The sequence below is a fragment of the Gastrolobium bilobum genome, unplaced genomic scaffold, assembly GCF_033153095.1.
Source record: "Gastrolobium bilobum isolate Gb01-03AN ecotype WA unplaced genomic scaffold, APGP_CSIRO_Gbil_v1 utg50887, whole genome shotgun sequence".
In the NCBI taxonomy this organism is placed as follows: domain Eukaryota; kingdom Viridiplantae; phylum Streptophyta; class Magnoliopsida; order Fabales; family Fabaceae; genus Gastrolobium; species Gastrolobium bilobum.
The window spans coordinates 54,220-80,731 of record NW_026897800.1 but is presented as its reverse complement, the minus strand read 5'-3'; the positions used below and the strand labels follow the sequence as shown (position 1 = coordinate 80,731).

General features: G+C 33.7%; 2 protein-coding genes across 3 annotated transcripts; one reads left to right on the top strand and one right to left on the bottom strand.

The window, feature by feature from the left end:
• Window positions 1-8,758: 8,758 nt before the first annotated feature.
• LOC133310437 (tyrosine--tRNA ligase, chloroplastic/mitochondrial) lies at window positions 8,759-10,497 on the bottom strand. The gene has a single exon (XM_061511373.1). The coding sequence runs from the start codon at window positions 10,448-10,450 to the stop codon at window positions 8,978-8,980; it is 1,473 nt and encodes a 490-aa protein (XP_061367357.1). The 5' UTR covers window positions 10,451-10,497; the 3' UTR covers window positions 8,759-8,977.
• A 4,761-nt stretch (window positions 10,498-15,258) lies between these two features.
• On the top strand, window positions 15,259-21,959 carry LOC133310434 (U-box domain-containing protein 4-like). 2 transcript variants are annotated; one of them, XM_061511368.1, is made up of 4 exons: window positions 15,259-15,435; window positions 18,187-18,467; window positions 19,475-21,526; window positions 21,625-21,959. In XM_061511368.1, the coding sequence occupies exons 2-4, from the start codon at window positions 18,192-18,194 to the stop codon at window positions 21,682-21,684; spliced, it is 2,388 nt and encodes a 795-aa protein (XP_061367352.1). In that variant the 5' UTR covers window positions 15,259-15,435; window positions 18,187-18,191; the 3' UTR covers window positions 21,685-21,959. The 2 variants fall into 2 exon arrangements, with proteins under 2 accessions (XP_061367352.1, XP_061367353.1); XM_061511369.1 differs by lacking the exon at window positions 15,259-15,435 and having other exon boundaries at window positions 18,238-18,278; window positions 18,373-18,467.
• Window positions 21,960-26,512: the final 4,553 nt, after the last annotated feature.

The following is a 26,512-nucleotide window of genomic DNA, read 5'->3' as shown; positions in this document are numbered from 1 at the left end:
CTTTCCAACAAGGCATCGTCTTTAATTTCATGTCAAACACCCATCAAGAAGGGAAGAGATTTTTCATTTTTTTTTTCATTATTTAGTTAATTTGATCAGAGAAAGCAAAGAGAGTTTCATAACACGCAATTCAAGCTAGTTGGGCGACTTAGTGGAAATCATGTCATATATTAACTGAAAATATTCATAAAAAAACATCAGACTGATATCGCATTTATGTGGGGTTGACAACTTCTAATATGATATTAAATGTCAGAAAAGATAAATTATGTGCTTGTGAGGATTCCTAGATACATACATGTACATTAATGATAGGTCTTTGGATCTATATGTGATTAAATTATAGAATCGATCTATTTTGTCAAAGATACATATCTATTAACGCATTCACATGGATATATGATATATCTATCTATGCCAATTAACAATTAGTGAAGCTGTGTCAAGTACTTAATCAGAGCTCCTTCTCAGTGACAGGGACAGCTCAAAACTTGCATTGTATTAATGAGTCTTCACATGGAATCATCAACTACAACTAGTATAGTATAGCATACAGATGATAAGGCCCTTTAAATTAAATTAAATAGACGAATTCGTTTAATTCATGAGTACGGTCCATTGATAAAAAAAAAAATTTCTTTTTTCTTTTCGTTTTTCAATACACAAGACTAGCTAGGTGAATTAAGCAAATACAAAAGTCTGATATATCATCTTAATACCTTAACCTATTAGCTATTAAAAGTGAAAAAAGCAAAAACATATACAATAGCCAATACATAAAAACTTAAATTTTATTGAGTTTTTATTTTATTTTTTATGGATATGTACTTAAGTACTTTGGATTTGTTATGGTTTAGTTTTAGATGAATTGAAGGCTATTTTTATCCGTTTTGTTGTATTTTCAATCTAAGATTTTGATTTTAGGCATTTAGAATAATATTTTTGTGAATAAATTAAAAGCAAATGGTCTGTTTACGCTTGCTTGTTAATTGTGTTACCATTATATGAGGCAAGTTAATAAAATACCATTTTTTTTTTTTATAACAAAATACCATTTTTTTACACTGTTATCTTTTTTGTCCCGCCCATTAAACCTGACCCGGTTTACATCCTTAAATTAGAGGACTGAGCTTTGGTTTGAATAGTAAAGGAAAAGAAGCATAAGAAATACTATAATAATAATAGGTATACAAAAAAAAAATTACTATAATAGAAGCAGAAAAAGAGAGGGGGGGAGTTGATTAAGTAAAAAATCAGAATAAAGCTAACCATTGCCAAGCCGATGGTTAGCAGATGACCGAAGAAATAGAAAATGGCGAATCTTAATATTGTTGGAGGGTTCCCTAAAAGTCTGAGGACCAGTCCATTGCTTTTGTCAGAGATAAAATAAAATAAAGAAGCAGGTTATATTTAGAAACTTTTTTATTTACAAACTACACTAAGTAAGACCGGTCATACTTTAATCATGCAGTGTACGACCGGTCGTACTTAGTGTAATTTGCACACACAAAAATTTGTAAACGGATCCTAAAATAAATTCTCCTAAAAGACTAAGAGAGAGTACATGTCCTTCCCTATCTTTTTTTATTTTTTTGAAGTACCTTCTCTCTTTTTTTAATAGTTGTCGTGCAAACTTGTACTTAAATAAGGGTTTTATAACTGTTACTTAGTAAAAAAGTTGTAAAGTTATGTTATAGAAATAACGATGATGGTTTCATACTTTTTTTTCTTTTTTTGAAAATAGTAAAGGATTCTATTATTATTATTTTTTATAATATAACTTAACAACTTTCTTATAACACAATATCTATAAAATCCTTTAAATAAGGAATTAATATTTCTTATGTTGTAAAAGATATATATATATAAAAAACAGTGTGAGAGACCTATGTGAAAACATATGAAGAGAAGATAGAGAAAAAGAAAATATGATCACGTACACTTTTATACGTGCCTAAGAAATTAAATTATCTCTTACCAAACATTAATCCTTTTAAATAATCAGTTTTCTTTTGATTAAATTTTTGGAAAAAGTTATTTACAAAACTCTTACATAAATTTTTATTATGAACTATTTTAAATATAAAATAAACTATCTACAATGACGATGTGCAAGATTTGATCTTTCACCATAACATCATCTTTTTGGATATTTTCACGGTCTGTTATTTCATTAATCCGGTTTGAAGTAATATTTTTATTATTTGATTAAACCGGTTTGATGTATAATATTACCTAGCATATTACTATAATCTTATCTAATTATATATAAGAATCGCAACGATTCGTTTTAATATATATAAAGGATTTAAAAAAAGTAAAACATAAAAAAGTGGAACTAATAAAACACGGTTTTAAATGTTAAAATAAAATGAAGACCAGGGCATACATGCAGAATGTATAACTTACACCTATGTTCTGGCTTGATAGCTGGCTGCCCGATTGTGGTCCTTTGATCTCATATGCAGGTTCTCAGTTTTCTATTAGTGATACTCTTCAGAAGGTGGTGGACTACGTGGATGAATTGGGGCAATGGAAATGGAATTCTCTTCGACAATTGCTTCCAGATTCTGTGCTGCATCGATTTATGAATTTTCTTCCTCCTTCTAGTCAAGATGGCCAGGATCATTTAATTTGGAATGGAACGACAGATGGCAAGTTTACTGTTAAGTCAGCATATGCAATATTAGCCATCAAAGATACTACAATCCAACAGTTTCCTTGGGAAAGTGTTTGGAGATGGCAGGGGCCAGAAAGAATTCGCTTTTTTCTTTGGTTAATGGCATGGGAGAAGCTGATGACTAATGTTTGTAGACTCCGCCGCCATATGGCTCTTTCAGATCTGTGTCCTAGATGTAATCAGTCTAGTGAAACTATCCTTCATACTATTCGCGACTGTCCACAATCAAAGGAAGTATGGTGCATGATAATGCCTCATATAAATCAGCGTGAATTTTTCAACCTCAACCTGCACAATTGGATCATTTTTAATTTAGACAGCTCAAAGGATTGGGGGATGGGGTCGGACTGGCCTCTTTTATTTGGAATCTTAGCCTGGAAAATTTGGAAATGTAGGAATTCTTGGGTTTTTGAAGGTGATCGCCAGAATGCTTATTCACTTATCCGTTCAGCAATTGGTTTCAAAGATAGTGTCGCTCTTGCAGCTAACCCTGTTTTTGGAGCGGGCAATCAACCAAGGAATCGAATAGAGAGATTGGTTGCTTGGTGTTGTCCTCCTGTGGATTGGGTTAAGCTTAATGTTGATGGTGCATGTGATGCTAATGGTACTAGGACTGGGTGTGGAGGAGTTTTTCGCGATGCCTCAGGAACTTGGATCGTCGGATTCTGTAAAAATTTAGGCTCAGGTACAGTTTTGCATGCTGAGTTATGGGCTTGCTTGGTTGGTTTGGAGCTAGCTTGGGATAGAGGTTTTAGGCAAGTTTGGCTCGAAGGAGATTCTCTTTCAGCTCAACAGCTCATTACAAATGGGTGCCACCATGATTACCCTGCGGCTAATTTGGTGAATCGTATTCGAAATTTGATGCAGCGAGATTGGCAGATTTATATGTCTCACATTCACCGTGAAGGAAATAGAGTAGCGGACTTTCTAGCCTCTTACTCTTATGGTTTCTCTTGGGTAATTCAGGAATTTGATTGTCCACCGTCAGGTTGTATTGATAGTCTGTATGGTGACACTATAGGTGTTCACTGGTCTAGGCTTTGTGCCTAGTTTCTTTTTGTTGTGTTTTTGTTTTAATTTCCTATTATTTCCAAAAAAAAAAAAAAAAAACAAAATAGAAATAAAAAAAAAATAGCAAGAGTTATAGAATAGGAAATGGATCCTCTAATGTGAAAAAAAACATGACATGGTCACGTGAGAAGATCACAATCATACAAAAGTAAATCAACGGTTATGATTTTGTAATTATCTATTTTAATATATTTTCTCTCTCATTATTTATTACCATTGATCTATCTTTGTATGGTTATGATTTTCCACATGACATAGTCATGTGATTTTCCACATTAGAAGATCCAAATCCTATAGAATAAGAGATGAGAACAGCACAAAAGAAGAGAAACATCTCAGAGTCATCTTGAAAATACAAGAAAAAATGCATCCTTAATAAAAATTCAAGACTTCATCTTACACCATTCTATCTTTCTATCTGTTGATTCTATTGTTTTGTTTAAATTGATTATGTCCAAGACTTTCATTGCCAAATTAGACTAGAGCATTTCTCTTTGGTTAAGGATGAGTTCGATACAGTGGCGGACCCAAAAAAATTTATAGTGAGGGGCGAAAAAAAATTTATATTATAAAGAAAAAATACATACAATCGTATATGAATCTAATATAAAAAGTTTGAAAGAGTTTTATTACAAAATTCAAGGTCAATTCACTTAACTCTTGCTTTGCTTTTTTCATATTATTAAACTCTTCTATAATTGAATATGTGCTAAAATTCAAAAAAATTCTTTTTCAATATATGTAATCAAAGAAATTGGTCTTCCATTTGATTTCGAAGTCTAGGTCATGATTATTTTCATGGCCAGATTTAGGAAGGGACAAGAAATTGGTCTTCTTATAATAATATGATAAAGCTCTTTCAGGAGTTGCCATAAAAACGGGATAGTGAGTACAAGTCTAATCAATCTATCAATAAGAGGATAAATAATTGATTTTTCAGATGTGCCCGATTTTGAATTTTTTCTTGGGCCCTAAAAGTTTGCTACTTCATTCGGAGAAATTGCAATTTCAATCTCTAAGTTTTATGTTTGTTTAAGTTTTTTTTTGAAATTTTTAGCCCAATTACTTAATTTTTTTAGTCCAAATTTAATTTTTTTAATCCCAAAATTATATATCTATGTATATATAGTAAAAAAAAACTAAAAATCAGGGAGGGGCGATGGCCAACCCTAGCCCCTCCTCTAGGTCGATCCCTAAACATAACTTAATTATTGGACGTAGGTATTATGAATTGAGTTATATTTGAACTTGCTTATATTCTTCTGTTATTATTCTCGTCTTGATTTGTTTAGGAAGCTCACGAGATAGGTTTCTATTGCTAGTTAAGAACTCGTTAACATTTCAAGTGATTCATATGATTTTCTTAATTCCAATTAGTACTTTGTGATTATTATTTTTTCCCTAATCATGATGAAGAATATAACTTAGTTAAAATATTGTATGTTTAAGCTAGATTATTGCTTATACCAACTTATCTTTCTCATCTTAATTCATCCATTGAGTCAATTGTCCATAAAAGCTAGGTTACTTAATAACTTAGGGGGCGTTTGGTTGAGGAGAAATTTTTTGAATACTAAGGAAATGTAATTGATAGGGAAATGATTGGAAAGTGAGTTTGGTAGGAAACTGTAAAAAAAGTTGTTTGGTTGGAAAAAATTTTACCAGGAAAATTGAGTGAAATTCATGAATGTGTGTTTGGTTGAATATAAAATATTGATGAGAAAATTTATTGAAATTACAAAATTATCCTTTTAAAAATAACCCTTTAGCTTTTACAAAACTTACTGTGCAAACTTTGCTCACCTGTGAGGGATAATATTGTCAATGTTTTGTATCACTATATCAACTTATCTGATTTTTATAGAAATACCATGTTCAAAGTAGCATTCAGGAACAGTACTTTTCTTCTTTTTTAACGTGTAACTGTGGATAGCTAGCTAACTGATATTCATAGATAAAAATTGAGAATCCGTGAAACAAACGCAGACAATTGACAAACTTAGAATCACTTGCTTGGGGAAATCGACAGAACTCTTGAAACAAACACTGCCTTATAGATTAGGTTGTGAAAGGATTTTCTAGCTTGTTATGAGGAATCAAGCTATCAAATGTTGGAGAAGGTATTTTGTGGGCCTGGACTATAGTGGTTCTTTCCAAAAAAAAAAAAAAGAGGGATGAAGAGAAAAAAAATCAAAAAAGAAAAAGATAAAAATGGAAGAAAATTTTCTTTTTATAAAAAAAGGACCACTGAATAAGTGGTGGACCTGGAACGTATTAAATTTTTTCCAAGTGTTAATATGTTCAAATAAGATTCAAGGAATACTAAAGAAATCTGATTTTCATAACTGGTAATAACCTGGTATGTTTTGTCTAGTTTCAGTCTAGTGAGGAAGTACGACACTTTAACCAGCCTTTAATCATTGCATCTCCTCTTTATTATTTTAATTGTTTACTATTTTATTGTTATTATTTTCTTAATTCATAAAAAAACTCCTGTTGATCTTGGCTTGATAAATCGACAATAAAATCCTTATGATTTAAGCTATTTATTTTATTATTTAAATAAAAAAATAAAAATGTTATTATCACTGTTTTACGTAGCATCCGCTGACATGTTTTTATACAAATAAAACATATAATATTTAAAATTTCTCGTAAAACCCCCTTCTCTGTTTTTAAAGAAATTATTATGATTTACTAAAAACCAACCTTTTTCCTCTTTTTTAAATAACAAGTATTCAATAATTGAAGAGTTAAAAGAATCTCCACTACCTCTAAACTTTCCAAACTTCATATGAAAAAATAATAATAAAAAATATATTTAATATATAAAGTGCGCTATACGACATATAAAACAAAAGAAAAATGATAACGCGCACATATCAATTTTCTCTTTTATTCTTCACATTTTTCAACTTAGAAATATTTCCACCTCATAATAGAAAAACGAGTAAAGATACTAGGTAAAAAAACTGCCCATAGAAATGAGGAGTTATGGTAAAAAAAAAATAAGAGTAAATATTCTTTTTGGTTCTCAGCAAATTTCACGATGCCCATTTTAGTCCCTAGTAAATTAAAAGGCCCATCGTGGTCCCTAAGAAATTTAAAATGGACTCATTTAGTTGAAATCGTGGTCCCTCACAAATTCAAAAAAGAACCGTATTAGTCTCTAAAAGGACTAAAATGGGTCCATTTTGAATTTCTTAGGGACCACGATGAACCTTTTTTTATTTGCTAGGAACTAAAGCGGGTATCATGAAATCTGCTGAGGACGAAAAATAGTATTTACTCAAAAAATAATATCCAACGATCATGATGAGATTACTAGTACACGCAAATAACATTACTCAAAGCAATATGTATGTTGCTGCCTGCTGGTTATGTTAGGGTAAGATCATCATAATAAGGAATCACAAGAAGGTCACCAAGCCATTAAAGCCGTTCCCTGCTAAGAACATCTCAAGTGTCAATGCCACCTTTAACTTGTTTTCAGATACCCAAATGTCTTTATAAAGTAGCAGAGGAGATTATAATCATTTTTTCAAAAAAGAAAATCCTCGATAAATAATGCATAATATCCCCCTCTTCTATATCAAATAAATCATCCCTTACCTACATTTCTCACAATTTTGCTGATATTTAATTTATTAATGTGGAATGTCAGCGCAATAAGGTTGGGCTCAAAACCAAGCGTAAATGGTTTCATGTTAGTTAAGAAACCAGCCAGTCTAAAAAGCTTGCGTTGTGAATGGAGACCCAAATTACTTTTATTCCCAGAGCATCGAATGAAATACTCTATATAACAGCTTCCAGAGGGAAGGTTTTTCACTTATAAATGTCTACTTGTTAATAAATCAGAAGCATTTAATACATCAAATCATATATATCATTAATAGTAAAATAAAACTCTCAAACAATTTTTCATGCTAATTTTCTGCAGGTTGCATAAGAACTGACAAGTACTCAAGTAGCACACAGGCAATTTAATGCACGGGATTAGTCCTTTGGTTAAGAAGTACCCCACGTCTAGGTCACAGGAGCAGGCATCAACAACTGAGGGATTTATGCAAGAAAGGTGCAGAAGATACGCCATTAAGTGAAGAATCATCTGATGTTATGTATTAATTCAAACGGAAAAAAGAAAGATAGAGAAGACTCAAACAATCTGACATATTTATGGAGCACATATAAGCTAACTTACTGTTTTAAATTATATGCAGCATTGGTTACAATAGATCTTCATACAATGCAGAGCTAATGTAATTGTTCACCTATCTGTCACAAATAAAATGTGAAATGATGATTGTAATGCTTTTCTAGGATAATTGAAGATTATATATACATTAATCAAGAAAATATCCTTCACCATGCTAGTGCTATTATAGTATCGTTGCCCGTCTCTTTCTTCCATGAGGTTTTAGTTCCCCAATCAGTTCCCACCATGTTCTTATATCAGAATCAAGCAACCCTATTCATTATTCAATGTCATGCAACACAGCAACAACCTTGAAGCAGGCAACTATGAGCCAGAAGCTGGTTTTAGGCAGGGCTCCAGTGAGAAGATCGGTATTTGCTACTCACTAAACATAAAATTGATTTTCATTGGAAGGGATGAAGGTCGCATTAGGCTGGCATTAGGCTATAGTGCAACCTGCTACATGTGGTTCTTGATATAGCATAAACTGACATCAATATGCCAGAAAAATTAAAAGCCAAACAAAACTTCAACTTGTTCAAACCAGGCTTGAACTCCATGTCTGATGCACAATACCAATTATGCAGAAAAAACACAAATTATTATAGATAAAAAATCAAGACTTCATATTAAGGAGACCACAACCGCAACCAACCACCAAGTCCCCATCATAAGAATATCATTCAAATAACTTATATAAGTACATTGATTTATGCTCCATAGAATTAGCATTTGTTCAACAATGTTTACAGCTGCAATGTTAGATACTCCAAAAAGGAGTACATAGCTGCAATGTTCACAAATAATGGATGCAATGCGAATAAGAAATGTTCTTTAGCATGCAAGCATGTCATCATGGAAGTTGGACCATCTTTCAAATGCCAAACTGGGTAGCCAATAAACATACTTATTCCATTGGTAACTTTAAATATTCTGTGTAGCAGCAAAATCAAAGGTCTGTTGAGAATACAACAAAACTACAGAGCAAACAAACAGTCTTCAAAGAATATTCAGCTATCTAATAAATCCTGTCAAGCTATTCTCACCAGCACCTTATTCTTTTTGCCTGCAGATAATAGGAGAACTTTCCCATCCACTATATCTGCTGCCTCAATCCTCTTACTTTCACTATCTACTCTGTTATTATTCAAGTAAAGACCTCCTTGCTTTAACAAACGGCGCGCAGCAGATTTGCTGTCAAACAAACCAGAAGAAACAGAAAGATCAACTAATGACAAGTTCAAAACCTCGTCGTAAGCTAAAGAACGAGATGGGACATCCTCTGCGATCCCTTCAATAGTTTTCCAGTCCAACTTTGTCTCAGATCCAGGCCTCAATGCTTCAGTCGCCTTGAGAGCTTCAGTTAAACCTTCTTCTCCATGAACAAATTGGGTAACTTCTTCAGCAAGCCTCCGCTGAGCAGTATTGGGAACATAACCAGGTTTCATCATCTCTCCCTCCAAGGAAACTATCTCTTGAATATCCAAAAAGGTAAGAATTTTCAGAAACCTAATAACATCAGCATCCGAAACAGAGAAAAAATACTGGTAAAACTTGTAAGGAGACAAAAAGGATGGCGATAACCAAATTGCACCATCCTCTGATTTACCAAATTTTGTGCCATCACTCTTCAAGAGAAGAGGAAATGTCAAGCCATAAGCACCCTCTACCTGCAATATCTTTCGAATCAACTCAGTCCCAGCAGTTATATTACCCCATTGATCACTACCCCCAATCTGAACACTAACACCTTCATTCTGAAACAAGTGCAAGAAATCATAGCCCTGCAACAACTGGTAAGTGAACTCAGTGTAACTCATCCCTTGTTCAGATTCCAACCTCTTCCTCACACTCTCCTTAGCCATCATTGAACCCACCCTTGCATACCTACCCACCCGTTTCAGAAAATCCAGCAAACTAAATTCCTTCCACCACTCATAGTTATTCAAAATTAAAACTGAAGAAGAACCACTCACATTCAACTCATCCAAGTTCGAATTTTGAGCACGACCCAGAATTCTCCTGATGGTGTTAGAGATACCTACAGTGTTCTTCTCCAAGGAATCGGCGTCAAGCTCGGGCCTTTCGAGGCTTTTCCCAGATGGGTCGCCGACGCGGGCGGTGGCGCCGCCGATCAAGGCGACGGGGCGGTGGCCGCAGCGGCGGAACCAGGAGAGTACGATGAGGCCGAGGAGGTTGCCCAAGTGAAGGCTCTCGGCGGTGGGGTCGAAACCGCAGTAGACCTTGAGGGGTGCCGCAATGGGGTCGGAGGAAGCGCTTCTGAGAGCATCGCTGGTTATGGATTCGAGTAGACCTCTTTCTTCGAGTATTTCGATGATGTTGCGGCGAAGTAACGGTTGTTGTTGTTGGTGTTGGAGAGTGCAGGTTGTTCTGCTGAATTGGAGAGGGAGGAAAGAGAAAGAAGAAGAAGGTTTGAAGGGAGAGAAGAAGAGTTTGGTTGAATGGGAGAAGAATAGGGTCCTTGAAGTAGAAATCGACGCCATTGTGTGTGTTTGTGTTTGTGCTTGTGCCTCTGTCTCCGTTCAATTGGGATATGATTATACGAAGGTTGCTCTCACTCCCCACCATTTCACATCATTTGATAATTGTTGAAACATGATATTGTACCCCATTTTTATTAGGGTTTAATGCTTATGAAATTATAATGATAAATTTACCATCTATACACATTAAAATATATGGGTCGTATAGGTTAATATGAGAAAAAAAAATATGCATACATACACTTTTTTTTTTTTATGTATGTATAGAAAATAAATTTATCTTTTATAATATAAAAAATATTAAAAATTTTTTATTAAATAATTAATTCATTTACAAATCAATTAATATATATATATATATATATATATATATATATATATATATATATATATATAGAGGACAGATCCTTTAACACCAGTGTCAAACTTTGAAATTTGACACAAAATCTAACCGTTGATTTCTGTCAATCAACGGTTGTCATTTATTGAGAATTAATAATTAATTAATAAGTGTGATTCCCAATAAATGATAATTATTGATTGACGGAAATCAACGGTTAGAATTCGATGTAAAAATTTAAAGTTTGACACCTCATCTGAGAGTCGTTAGATTAAAAAAGATCAATAGTGTCACATGTTTATAAATTAGAGTCGTTGATCTTTTTTGATCTAATGGCTCTCAAATGAGGTGTCAAACTTTAAATTTGACATTGGCGTCAAAGGATCCTACCCCTATATATGTATATATAAAATATGGGAGTGGATCCTCTCATGTGCTAATTAACATGACCATGTCATGTGGGACAATCACAACCATACATGGGTGAGTTAATGGTGATAAAGGAGGAGAGAAAAAAAATACAAGGATAAGAAGTTATACAATCATCACCGTTGATTTAATTATTAGTGGTTAAAATCTTCCCACGTGACATGATCACGTTAAATTACACATGAGAGAAACCATTTCAATAAAATATAGGACTCCATTGCTCTCTTACAGTAGGAGATACTCTTTATCAATAGGTGACACAAAAAATAGTGAGCCCCACCAATATTTAAAAAGGAAAAAAGATTAAACAGATTACAAAGTTAGAGACTTTTTGAATGGCGTCTGAGGGTAGGGTTTCCGCAAAAGAGAGCAGGAACCTGAAGGATGATGAGGAAGACCTCTTGGAAAGAAGCATCAAGAAGGCGAAAGGTTTTGCGATTGAAGATCATACGATGGATGATCATATGCATGAGGGCAATAATATATCCCATGCGGAGATCCAAAAAGGAGAGGGAGAGGGAAGATTTCAAAATCAAGCTGCACCAGTTTGTTGTCCTGTTTCATAAGAGATACACTAATCCATTTCAATGGAGCTTTAGGAGTCGGAGAAGAAAGTTATGAAGAAGATTGGATGGCAAGGCAACACATGAAGGAAGAGGAAGAAAAGGTATTTGATGAGAATATGATCCATAAGGGAGATGATCCTTTATGTCCGACATGGCGACATACCACTTTTCCAAATCCTTGCACAAGGAAAGCTGTGCGCAATGGAGGAACTCACTCATAATCAAGTTGTTTGGAAAAATAGTTAGAGCAAGGTTTCTGATGGGCACGTTGTGGAATCTAGATGGCAAGGAATGAATATTATCTAATTCGTTTTATGAATGAGGCGGATTACAAGCATGTGCTTCATGAAGGGCCATGGATCGTGGCTGGACATTATGTTGTTGTTCAACGATGGCACCCTTTATTCGATCGATATGATGATAGTTTTAAAAAAACTGGCAATGTGGATTAGAATTTCGGGATTACCAATTGAGTTCTACACAAATCAACACTTGTGGAACATTGGTAATATCTTTGGCTAAACAATGAAAGTGGATAGAAACTCTCTTAGACAAGGAGAATCAGGGGTTCTTGATGTAACGGAGAGGGCTCAATTTGCTCGTATTTGCCTCGAAATCGATCTTCAAAAGGGATTTCTATCAAAATTCAAAATTGCAAACAGAGTCTTTCAAGTCAGTTATGAAGGACCGCATCTAATTTGTTTCAGCTGTGGCAGATACGACCATCAGAAAGACCAATGCCCTATGCAGATCAAACAAGAGACGAGTCTATGGAGGAATAATCTGTTGTTACGTTCGATTAAAGCAAGCATGCAAGAGCTTCCGGAGAAGTAAAAGAGCGAGTTAATACAACAACCAGATACATCAAGTCAAATAGAGGCGATCCAAGAAATAGAGAGATTTCTGAAAACTGACAAGAAGAAAGTATTCGAATTTTTTTTGAAAATTCGAAGAACAGTGGGTTCATCAGAAAAGTAAAGAAAAACGGATCAAGCTTCCTCTTATTAGGCTCTAGATACCATGTTCAATAACAAGAGACGACAGAAACATTAGTATAAATCTGTATATTGAATTGATACATTAATATACAATATATAGAAATACTAATGATTTTAGCTCAGACCTAACCTAAATCCTAATAAAATAAAAAAATAAATATTTACAAATAATAAATATTTTCTAAAAATATTCTTTTTAACACCCTTTAATACCAATTCTTGGAGCTCTTGGATTTTGGCCTCTTACTGTGCATTTTTTCATTGGAGATGTATTTTTTTCAAAAGAGAATACTAAAGTGTAGCAGAAAAGGGATCTGCCTTAACATGCTTAGTATTTCTTGCCTTAATTACTACTGGTGTAACTACAGCTGGCTTTTTTTTGGTGGGATTGTCATTGATAGAGATTTCAGGAGCAAGAAAAGAAATTGCAATTTTTGTTCATGTTCACATGATGCCTAGGATGGTGATCTTCTTGTTTATTGTTTAGCAGCCCTATATTTATTTTAAGTGGGAATGGATTCACTTATATGTTATTTAATATTATCATATTAACTTAGAGATCCTAATTATTTATTTCCAAGTCAATAGTAATGAAAGATGAAAGAGAAAAAATATTGGAATAAAAAGTGATAAAATTCATCACCATTAATTTATCTATAAATAATTAAGATCCTTTCATATAATATAATCATATTAAATAATACATGCAAATACTCACTCCCATTCTCTTGTTGCTTTTTGGTTTACTATTCTTTTACTGCGTAGCTAGTTCTGCATTGCAATGCAAAATTAACGAATTGAAGTAAAAGCTTACAAATTTCGTTTGTTACACAAGTCAGTGATTCCGAGCGCTAGCTCATCACACACTTCTTATTTTTTGTTAACAAGTTTATACTATATTTTTTTGTTCAAATAGTTTGAACCACATTAAAGCATTCTATGGTCAATTGGCCTCTCCAATTTTAAAACCATTCTTTCTTTCTTTTTTTCCGGTTTCATTTAAGTTGAAAGCCCACTATGTAAGAGCCCATAGTTTTAGACTTTTCAATTTTCCCTCAATTTTTGGAGTAAAATGCAAAAAACATCCCTACAATTTTTTTTTTTACTTTGGTATAGTTTATTCTTAAGATTCAAAAAAAAAAAAATTAAAAAATCAAAAGACACATTTAATCTACACAACATGTACAAAGAAAAAAAAAACAACGTATTGGTCAAATGTATTAGGGAAAATGTGAAGCAAGAATCGACACTAAAGTTTTGTGTGTGTATAATATATGTGTTCTAAAAATAAAAAAGAGATCAAGCCTACAATTCAACATAATATTAGAATTCAAGGAACTTGGATAGAATTAAATCTATTGGCACCATGTGATTTAAGCATACATTAGAGGGAGGAATGAGATGTTAGGGGCATTTTGGAATTTTAAAAAAATTCTTAGGAGCATTTGTTTTGTTCAACTGACATTCCCATGGCTAACGAAAACCATGGTATGAGTTTCACATTCTGACAAAATTATTATTATAACAAAATGCCTGACTTTTTGTGAAAATTAATTTAGAAAAATATGTCTAACGCTATTAAAAGTTGATTCCCTACATTTTTTTAAGTGCAGGCGATCCTACTTGGATTCCCATAATGTGTGGTACCTACCATTCCGTTGGCTTTATTCTATCCGTTTCGATGAAATTTCCTCCAAGCTCTCAAACAATTTCAAGTCAAATCCTCAATTATAATAACGGAATGAAAGTTTTAACCCGTAACTGAGTTTAAGTTAGAGATTTGTCATTTCTCATGCTTATTTTATCTATTATTTTTTAATTCCGTTAGATGATAATTTTATGAGAAGATAAAAATGATAAAATTTAATTAAGATTATGATTTAATGGTATTGAATAATAATAAATAAAGTAAATATAAAAAAAAATAAGTAAAAAAATCAATTCCTTTAAAATATCTCAACTCGTTATCAATAACTCTTTATTCAAATGGTTTAATGTTGCCAATGGCAAACCCCTTTTACACCAATCCAATAATGTACGAGTAATTTGGTTACATTTACTTAAATTTTTTTATTAATCATTACCAAATTATTAAAAAGTTAGGCTGTATTACAATTTACTAAGGAAGTATAACTTTTTTTTAATAACATCTTAATACATTATTACATGTGATGTTTACTACAATCATACCGGAACAAATTCAAAGTCTAATTCAAAGGTAACAATTTTTGACTCTATAATTTTCTATTTAATTGCCAACTTTTAGACTCGACAAAGGGTAACAGAATTCCAAGGGTTCATACAAAAAAGTCTATGAAAAGAAATATTCAAAGCTGAAATTAACATTTTCATATTTGGTTGAGATAACAACACACTTTCATAAGTTTTAATTCAAGTCAAACCATAGGTTAAGCTTTTATTCAAGTCAAAACCATAGGTTAAGTTCCCCAATATTCCACAATTATTTCACCACCAACCCCATCTTTTCCTCCCATTCCCACGGTGGCCTGAACGGTGGTGTTAACGCATTTCATTCCCTTATCACGGTCAAACCCTTCTTTCCCTTTTTCCATTTCCAGCTTCTCCTTTCTCTCACAAACTCAACAACAAACTAGGAATCACAGAACATCACCTTTCAATCCCCTTTTTCTGGTAAAACCCATATTTCATCAGTTTCTCAATTTTTTAGTTATGTTTTTTTTTAAAAATTTAATTTAACTTTGTCATCATATTTCATCACTCTGTACTTGCATTGTTGTTAAGAAATAAAAAGTATTTGGTTCTGTTAAGGTTCTAATTCTGCTCCTTGATCATGTGTTGCTGCATTTGTTTTGTATTTGGTTGCTACTTACTTGTAGCGTTTATGTTTGGTCATGTATTCCTTTGTTGATCTTGCTTGGTTCACTGTAGTGTTATATTTTTCTGCTTGAAACTCTCGGTCCACGCAGTTGTCCATGTACCAGTAGAAGATTCGGCAGAGAATTTTTAACTTCCTTTGTAATATTCTTAATTTTTAACTCCAAGTGTTTGAATTGATTTTTATGTCAAGTGGAGCCAACTTAACAAAGTCGAGTTTGATTTGATGAACCCAGTTAAATAATCAAACTTGATCGGATGCTTGAGTTGAGCATGCCTTTTTTTCCCTCCTTCATTGAGTTGAATTGAACCTAAGTCTGCCTGTGTCGTGGTTTGTCGCCAATCATTGCTCCCAAGCCTGAGTTTAAGAGGAGAGTTGTGTTATGCAATTGATAGCCAATGTAAAACAAAAATATCTGGAATGAATTTATTAGAGAGAAAGCAAGAGTAGCATTTGTGGAGGAAAAGATGACAGAATCTCACCTAAGATGATTTGGTCATGTGCGGAGAAGACTAATAAATGCCAAGCCAGATGGAGGATAGCCCAATAAATAAGGTAGAGGAAGACCAAGGAAAACTCTAAGAGAAACCATGAAAAAAGCTTAACCTAGATCTAAATGGCCTTTTCGAGCACTTAATTTTGACAGAACACAAGTCACAAGGGCATTGTTCTGTAGCTAATCACTCCTAGTGGGAAAAAGCTTTTTTTTTTTTTTTGCTCTAAGGTGAGCCTACAGTGCTTTTAGCTTGACTCAGCTGGCATTTCTAGTTCTAGGTAGACCCATGTGCTCTCTAAGGCATTGTTTGGTTCATCATATAAGAAGGACCAGATACTATAAGCGGATACTATTACTATCCAGTGATATCAGATTTTTGCTTCATGTGCACCTTAGTACAATACCATAACTCTTTTATATTGAGGTTTGTTCGATAAGACCAGATAGCAAATGTAATGCATGAGCATGAGTCCCCTGTTGGGTAGGTGTGAGTGTGAGAAATGAAACTCCTCCCATTTATAGTGGAGTGTATCTTCTCTTGTCATCCTGGCTTTTAGAAATGGGGTTTCCTCTGCTTCAAGGGGTATTATAACCTGGTTTGTTACTTCGTTTACACCCTGGAGTGAATGGGCCATTCTTTCCAAATTGATGGGGTGACCACAGGATTGTGAGTTGTGTATTACCTGGGTCATGAGTGTGGATGGAGGCTCTTGCCTCTTATCAGTCTGGATTTTAGTTGTGGGATATTGGCCTCTCCTTTACATTGAATGATCCTGATAATATTGAAAAACCCCATCTTTCTACCACCCTTTTCTATGACAACAAGATCTTATGCCTCTCTCTACTCACCTTGCTTCCTGACTGTCAACTCCCCCATCTAGGAAGCTCATCATCCAGCCACCCGCTATCTGAATTGCTTCCCGTGGTCTTATTTTTTGGCAGAGACTTGGTAATCCTTTTTCCATTTGTTTTTCATCATCCAACCAGCAGTGTATGTAGGTGGCTGGTTCTACAATGTATGGAAAAATTTACTTGAGTTTGGATTATTCCAACCTCAACAACTTCCCAGGTCCCTTTTCAGCAGTTCCTGCTTGTTTATTTTCATCTTAAATTTTCTTTTTTGGTGAAATTTTCTTAAATTTTCAGAATGACATGCATCCTAGAGTGTTACCTGGATTCATAATTTCTGCACTTACAGATTTAGCTGACCCTGACAACTAAAATTGTTCATCATCACATTTGAATATTTCAGATATTTAGCTTTGCAAATTCAGTATGGATGTATTACAGATGTAACCCTCCTCTTGTCCACTACAGCAGCAGTTTCAGATTTTCAGTTTTCTAAAATCTTTTGTACGGATAGTTATATGCTTTACTGTTTTTTAGAGTAGCAAAAAGCATCATGAACTTTTTTATCATAATCTCCAATATTTGTAAATCTGAATGGTCCATTTATCCAAAGCTGCAATTTTCAATCTTTTAAGCAGTCTTTTTGCAAAAATGCAAAGGTTAGGCTGTACAATTGACCTTCACCCTTACCCTTGCAAATTAAGGTGCCTTGTGCTCTAGGGTTTGCCCCCTTTTTCGCCAGTTAGTGGGGCAATGTTGTGCTTTGGTAGTCCCATTTTCATTGAATTTCTTTCTTGTTTTCGTTGGCCATTTTAACACTATTTGCAATGTTCTATTAGTATCATACTGAAAAAATTTGTTCTCTTTAATTTTATCGTTATTTTATTCTCCAATTGTTGCAATTCCCTTTTCCTCTTCCCACATAAATGTATTTTTTTTCTTCTAAATTGACATTTAATTTCATAATTAGGTAATAAACAATCCAATAACAAATGGTTAATGTCTTCATGCTATCATGTAGCTTATACAGCCTTATGTCAAACATTTGATAATATAAAGGCTTATTAGTTTCTTATACTATCAGGTCTTATAGTTTCCTCATATACTACGCTGTCCTGGATTACGCAATATCTGGAGCTATTTTATTCCTGTTCTATCAGATCTACATGTAACTGATGCAAGTTTTTTGTTACTGACGTAGGTGTTATGGAGATATCTTTGTTAAAGGTGCTCTCTAATGGCATATCCTCATTTTTGCGTTTATCATTTTCTGGCAAAATGAACTCAGAACTGGTATCAAAGTATTACCAAAAGGCAGAGAAGATGCTTAAGTTGTTGAAACCAATTATTGAGGCAACTGATAATTCTGATTTTGCTTCTGATGAAGTTCTTAGTAAGCTATTCAAGGAACTTGGTCTGGATGTTGATGAGTTGAGGGAGCTTATTCAGAACTGGCATCTATTATCTAGCAAATTTTACTTTGTAAGTCTCATTCTACAATATTAAATTTTAGTTTGTAGATAGAGATGGAACATTTATGTTAGTTGTTAGTTTAACATAAAACGAGTTGAGCTATGTTGTGCAATGATTGTCTTTGCCATGTGCTAAGTAATGCCCAGATCCAATTTCAGGATAAATATTTTTTTCTGTTGCTGGCATGGTGATCGTGCTTTTTACTGCTCTCTTGTATAGAGGAATACAGCTATGTGGCCAAGCATTGGTGGATTTTTCCATATTCTTTCTCCCTTAGTCACTCCCTTCCTTTCATCTTCTTTATTCTCCTCCTCCTTCCTCCTTTCTCACAGCATTACTTCATGTTGTTTCAAGATGTGCTTAATCAATGTTTTGCTTTGTGATGTTCACCCAAATTCTAGTTGTTTTTATAAAAAACTTTGGGATACACCACTCCAAAAGCTAGCTCAAAGGGTGGAAGTGCCCAAGACCTTATAAACTCCACATTAGTTGCACATACAACCAACACGCCCCCTCACACGAGAGCCCATTGGGCTTGAAGAGTGGACAATGCAACAGACCCAGCCTACCTGTGCTAAGAAACTCCACAAGAGAAAGTGGGGGGCGGCGAGGCTCTGATACCATATAAAGAACCTTGGGATACACCACTCTAAAAGCTAGCTCAAAGGGTGGGAGTGCCCAAGACCTTATAAACTCCACATTAGTTGCACATACAACCAACAGTTTTTATCAAGTTTATCTATATAGCACTACCCTTTTCTGAGGATACATTCATATTGGTAGGAAGACATTACTCTTCTTTTTGCTGTCTCGATCTCCTCCTTGGCGAGGTGAGATGTGATTTGGTTAGAAGTGGACAGTGTGCTAGTATATTTGCTTGAGCTGGATGGCCATCTTCTGTAGAAGTACAATATGTAGTTGTCTCGTGATGCCTTCTTCTTATAGATGTTATTTGGCTTAATTCTTAAATGTTTGGACACGTTGATTCTCACTATTTCCTTTTTCCTGATCACTAGGTTATGCAAGCTGAACCCTTGATATCAAGAATTAAGGTTTCGGGGCTCAATATTTTACAGCAGCTGAAGGCTTCGCAGCAATATCTCCCGGATGATTTGGGACCTGATACATCATCAGCCATTAAAGAAGCTGTTATGGAACAACTGGAAGGTGTAGGACCCAGTTCAGAGGTCCTGGCCAAGATTGCTGAGAACCTGGGCTTAAGGTCTAATCAGGAGGTTCTGATTGAGGCCGTGGCCCTTCAAAACTTGAAGGAGAATGCTGAACAAGCTGAAAATACTGCAGAAGCTGAATATATTGATCAAATGATCTCTGTTGTAACTCGTATGCATGAGCATCTTGTTATGCTTAAGCAAGCTCAGAGCTCTATACCAGAGTCAGTACCTGCTGATTTTTGCTGTCCTCTCTCTTTGGAGTTGATGACAGATCCAGTCATTGTGTCATCAGGGCAAACCTATGAGCGCGCTTTCATCAAGAACTGGATTGATCTTGGGCTTACTGTTTGTCCAAAGACACGTCAGACTCTAGTACACACCAACCTAATACCTAACTACACTGTAAAGGCATTAATAGCAAACTGGTGTGAAACAAACAATGTGAAGCTTGTTGATCCCGTTAAGTCCACAAATTTAAATCAACCATCTCTCCTTCATGGGTCTATGGAGTCTGGTTCAACCAAAGAATCACCTATTATAACTTCTTTTGGTGGAATCCACCAAGAGGGAACATCATCATTGCATCCTCATGCAACTCCAGAAGGTTCCTTAAACGGCACGGTTAATGGGCAGCATGTGGATCTTGCAAGAATATCACACACAGGTTCAGATGACGGGTCTGTCAGCTCAGATGAAGTGAGTGTGGATTCAGTTGGCCAATCATTAATGTCTCCATCTAGAAGGGAATCATCCAATGCCTTGAGCTCAGAACAATCTCAAACCCATGATAGAAATGTTTCTGATACCAGTGTGATCTCTAGTGCAAATATTCCTCAAGGTACACATGATGACAACAATAGTGTTCCACTGCTGTCAACCAATCCAGTATACAGTCGAGATACTTTTGGAGAACTAAATCCGGGGGCAGATGCTGCTTCCATGCCAACTCTGCATAAAGAACCTGAGTTTTCTCCCCAGTTGGTGGGGCCAAGGTCTCAAAGCCAAACTGTACGGCGACGGTCATCAGAGAGGTTTGTTTCTAAAATAGTGTCTTCTTCTTCTGTTGAAACCAGAGCTGATCTTTCTGGTACTGAAACCCGGGTTCAGAAATTGGTCGAGGACTTAAAGAGCAATTCTCTTGATGCTAAGAGAGAGGCAACAGCAGAACTCCGCCTTCTTGCTAAGCACAACATGGATAACCGAATTTTAATTTCAAATTGTGGAGCCATTAGCTTATTAGTTGAATTACTTCGATCAACTGATACCATGATCCAAGAAAATTCTGTTACAGCACTTCTTAACTTATCAATCAATGATAACAACAAAACTGCGATAGCAAATGCTGGTGCAATTGAACCTCTGATTCAAGTCCTTGAGACAGGGAGCCCAGAAGCAAAGGAGAATTCAGCTGCCACTCTATTCAGCTTATCAGTTATTGAGGAAAACAAGATCAATATAGGGAGGTCTGGGGCAATTAGACCACTGGTTGATTTATTAGGGAACGGAACCCCTAGGGGGAAGAAAGATGCTGCTACTGCTTTGTTTAATTTGTCAATATTTCATGAAAACAAGGATCGGATTGTGGAAGCTGGGGCCGTGAAGCACCTTGTAGAGTTAATGGATCCTGCAGCTGGAATGGTTGATAAGGCAGTGGCTGTTTTAGCAAATCTCGCCACAATACAAGAAGGAAAAACAGCAATTGGTCAGGAAGGTGGGATTCCTGTTCTGGTTGAGGTTGTTGAGTTGGGTTCTGCGAGAGGAAAGGAGAATGCAGCAGCAGCTCTTCTACATCTATGCTCAAACAATCAAAGATTTTTAAACTCGGTGCTCCAAGAAGGAGCTGTGCCCCCATTAGTAGCTTTGTCACAGTCAGGCACTCCAAGGGCCAAAGAAAAGGTATAGTTCTTTCTTTATGGTTTCATGTTTTAGTTGCCTTTTATTTTATTTTTTTATTTTGTTACAAAAAGCAGTGATGGATTTTGTTTTCTATTTAGGCCCTGGCTCTCCTTAATCAATTTAGAAGCCAAAGACATGGTACCGCTGGGAGGGCTTGATTTCGAATTCCTAGCCTCTTGAGCCATCCATAGGTTTTGAAGCAACTCTTATATAACGTCTCTTATTTATACCTTACATTTTGCACATAATGTGTGTAAAGGTGTTATTTTATTGTTTACACTCGCTTGTAAAGGGGAATAATGTGTATGGAGGATTGATTGTGTCCTCTTGTGAAAAACATTTCTGTGATGTGAAGAAAAATTATACATGCAAGTCTTGCTTCTGTTCAGAAACAAAAATTTCTGGCTTTTGTTGCTGAGCTAGAGCAAAACGTTTGTGGACAAATTGTTATATCTGGTTTATTTAGTCCTTGGATGATTTATATAACAGGCGAAACAACCATCTCAACGCTATGCACAACAGATTCCATATTATTGCATGTAATGTTCGATGGGCAGCATTTGAAAGGGATAAATTCTAGATGCTGGGGGCTTCAGCATTGTGTTTGGTTGTCTTTGTGACCAAATTCTATATTCTTTTCTTCTTTTACATTCTCTTCAGTAGAGTTTTTTGGGTTCATCAAACATCTAAGTTTTCACAATTCTTTACCTCCTGGGTTTTCTTGCCTTCCTATTTTTCATTTTACCCCTAATAATTTATCCTTCTGCAGTCTATTTGAAAAGGTGATGACTTCTATTTTTTTCTATACTATTATGGTAATAACCACGACTAATTTTTGAAGATTAAAAATGGACTCCAAAAAAAAAAAAGTTGTAAAACAAAGTATCAACAGTCAGAGCAGCATTAGAGATGTATTTCTCAATGAGCTAATGGAGTTTGTACATCTTTTTTTTTTTTTTATATGGTACAAGAGTTTGTACATCTTTGTCAGCTCATTCTACGATTTTCAGTTGGATTCAAGCTCTTTAAGTCCGTTGGCCATTGCTAAGATAGTGGTATGGTTTGCGATGAGCATCTCATGAATCTCACAGCTCTTTTCATTCTCAATGTAATGAATTGAAGTTTTTTGCCAACTTGTTAGGTTACATCTTAGATTCGTTAACTTATATTTGATTATATATATGGGTAATGTTTTCCTCCTTTTACATGACACAAGCAATTTTTCTACACAAACATAAAAGTTGGCTCATCAATTCTTTTACTTTTCTTTTATTTTAAAAATAGTAGACCCCACAATTGATTGTCTCTATGACATGACCTAAGAATTTTTCTACAACATAATATTAGTTTTTCCCTATATATATAGGGGTTTGATTTTCTCATGTTAAATGAGAATTCAATTCTCATGTTGTAGAGATAAAAAGTATGTGGGACCCATGTGTTAGAAAAAATTATATGTAGGACCCATGTCAGCACGGAAATCGAAGGGTGTGTAGGAAAATTTGAATTCTCATGTTAAATGAGAATTATAAAACCCATATATATATATGGGGAAAAAGCATCTAATGTTTTATGTAGATAACTTTGTCTAATGTTCATCGAAATGACGTCGTTTTGGAGTTGAAAAATTAAAAAATTAGAATGATAAAGACTATTATAACCCTGAAATAAATTAAAACTATAAAAATAGCATGATTTTCGTCCCAAAACGATATCGTTTCGATGAACATTAAATAAAGTTATCTAAAGTAACTTTAGAAAAAATAAATCCTATATATATATATATATATATATATATATATATATATATATATATAGGAAATAGTTTTCTCCAACAGTAGAAAATAACTATCTCATGTCACTGAGACATAAAACTACGTGTTTGTAATTTTTTTCTTTTTTATTTTTTTTAACTTGTGGCTCCACATTTCTTGTTAGTGTAGGAAAAAAACTTCTCTCATGTTAAATGAGAGAAGTATTACCCATATATATATATATATATATATATATATATATATATATATATATATATATAGGAGAGAGATCATTTGACTGCAGAGTAAGACTTATAAGTCTTACTTCTCATTTCAGCCATTGATTTCCGTCCATCCAACGGTTATAGTTTAGGAAGTCATATTAATTAATTAATTATTAATTACATTACAAATGACAACCGTTGATTTCCGTCCATCAACGGCTAAGATGAGGAGTAAGACTTAAAAGTCTTACTCTCAGTGTTATTAAAACCGAACCGACCCGGCCGGGTCGACTCGTGAACCGGTAAACCGGTCATATAACCGATCCAATTTAAGCAACGGACTGGCCATGCATCAGAACCGGTGCAACCCGGTCCGACCCGGCCGGTTTTCATGAAAACTGGTGACCCGGTCGGTTAACCGGTGACCCGGCCCGGTCCCAAAAAAATTCCAAATTTTTTTTCAAAAAAAAAATCATAATGGTCATATTTAAATATATTTATTTCTTATTAACTTACATAAGCTAGGTACCTACAACACTAATATTATCTTAATTATGCACTATGCAGAAAATTTCGATTTGATTTATAGTTAGAGATGTCATTTTCTGAATCTAAAGCCCCGTATCACGATCATTATATTTTTGTTTGATCCTTTATTGTATAATAATATGTGATTTATTCTTTTTTATCTTAAAATATTTGAATTTTTTGACATTTTTGCTTAGATATTTGAGTGTGTTTATAATTTTTTAATATAAATTATAAAATTGCATATAATTATCGGGTCATGCGGTTGAACCAGTAACCCACTGGTTGAACCAGTGACCCAGTACATCGACCGGGTCAATGACCGGGCCGGTTTTAATAACATTGTTTACTCTGGAGTCAAAAGAACCCTCCCCATTTATATATATAGGTGGTTATATTTACTACTGAAAAATGTTACAACTCTTAACACTAAACTAATCACCGTTAATTTTCACCAATCTAACAATTATAATTTATTTGATATACTTATTAATTAATTATTAATTTTCAATAAATTTTAACCGTGAGATTGGCTGAAATCAACGGTGATTAGTTTAGTAGTAAGTATAACCTCTTATATATATATATATATATATAGTTCGCTTTTTCTACAGACAATGTAGATAACATATCTACAGTGATCCCAAAACGATGTCGCTTTGAGGCGGAAATCAAGGTATTTTTATAATTATAATTTATTTCAGGGTTATAATAGTCTTTTTATTTTAATTTTTCAACCCAAAACGACGTCGTTTTGAGAACGAATGTAGATAACTTATCTACATTCACTTTAGAAACTTTAAAGCCATATATATATATATATATATATATATATATATATATATATATATATATATATATATATATAATCCATGTACAATTCAATAGTCACATTTTATGTCTCATGAACCTGTTCAATTAGTTAAAGAAAATCACATGAGACATAAAATGTGACTATTGAATTGTACATGGATTATATATATATATATATATATATATATATATATATATATATATTCCCGATGTCAAGTCACTTGATACAAGGATGATAAAGGAAGAGGAAGAAATATAATATCTATTTCAGATCAATTAAATAAGAAAAATAAATATTTAAAACAACGTAGTTTTGAGTTATAAGACGATCAAGTGACATGACAAATAATTAATCCTATATATATATATATATATAGGGACATGATCTTTTGACACCGGTGTAAAATTAAAAAATTTGACACCAAATCTTAATCGTATATTTCATGAATCTAATAATAATTATTTATTGAGTTATATTTATTAATTAATTATTAATTCTTAATAAAATTTAACAGTCAAATTGATGAAAATTAATAGTTAAGATTTGATATCAAAGCTTTATTTTAACACCAATGTCAAATGATATTGTGTGTGTTTTTTTTTTCTTATACGGTATTATTCATGACTAAACAGTGTGTGCGTTTCTTATACGGTAATATCCTTGACTAAACAATTTTAAGGTTCATACCAATTTCTTATACGGTATTATCCTTGACTAAACAATTTTAAGGTTCATACCCGTTAACAAAACATTAAATATTTATAAGACACGATATTCTTTTATTATTTAAATATCAGAGCTAGTAAATTTATTGTTTTTGGAATGTTTATTTTTCAAGAAAAGGTGATCATTTTATTTTTGATTTTTAATAAAAAAAATTGACTATCTTTTTTTAATAGATATCAATAAGGGGCGTTTGGTAGAAGATAAATTTTTTTATTCTTGAAATTTTAGAAAAGTAAATTTCCCGTGAATATTACTGAAAAATTGTTTATAGGTCGAAATATTTACAGCAATATTGGCTTAATTTTCTTAATTCTATGTTTAGTTGATTGTCAATAATTCTTGAGAATATGGATTACTTTTACAAAACTAAGTTTTGATGAATTTTTGTAAAAATTCTGATATGCCACAAAAAGATCTCCGAAGTGATGCGGCTTGAAGCAAAGAGGAATCCAAGATTTTGTGAAACATAGTATCACAGCTAAGACTTTTTTTTTTTTTTGGGTATACTGATCACAACTAAAACTTTAACAAGAGATGATATTTTAATCATGAAAATATTAAATCAGAGTTATTTATATTCCATAAATTATATAAAAAAATTTCTATCAAGTCAGATTCCAAAAATATCACTTACCCAGTAGTATTATTTTATGTGATTTATTTATAATTTTAATTTCCCGAAATTTCATTTTTTTTTTAAATTTTTAAAATCTTTATAACATATAATGTGTAACTAGAATTTTTAATATCAGTTTTATAGGAATTTGAAATTTATCACTCTATCCAACAACCCCTTAATACCTGCAATTTCAATGACCCGATTAATCAATTTTAAGATTGCATCTCTCCACCTCCTCCATAAAAACAATGTTATGTTTTTTCGAAAGATGGGAAAGTAAAAGCAAAATGCCAAAAACTCAAAAGGTGGACTTAACTAGCC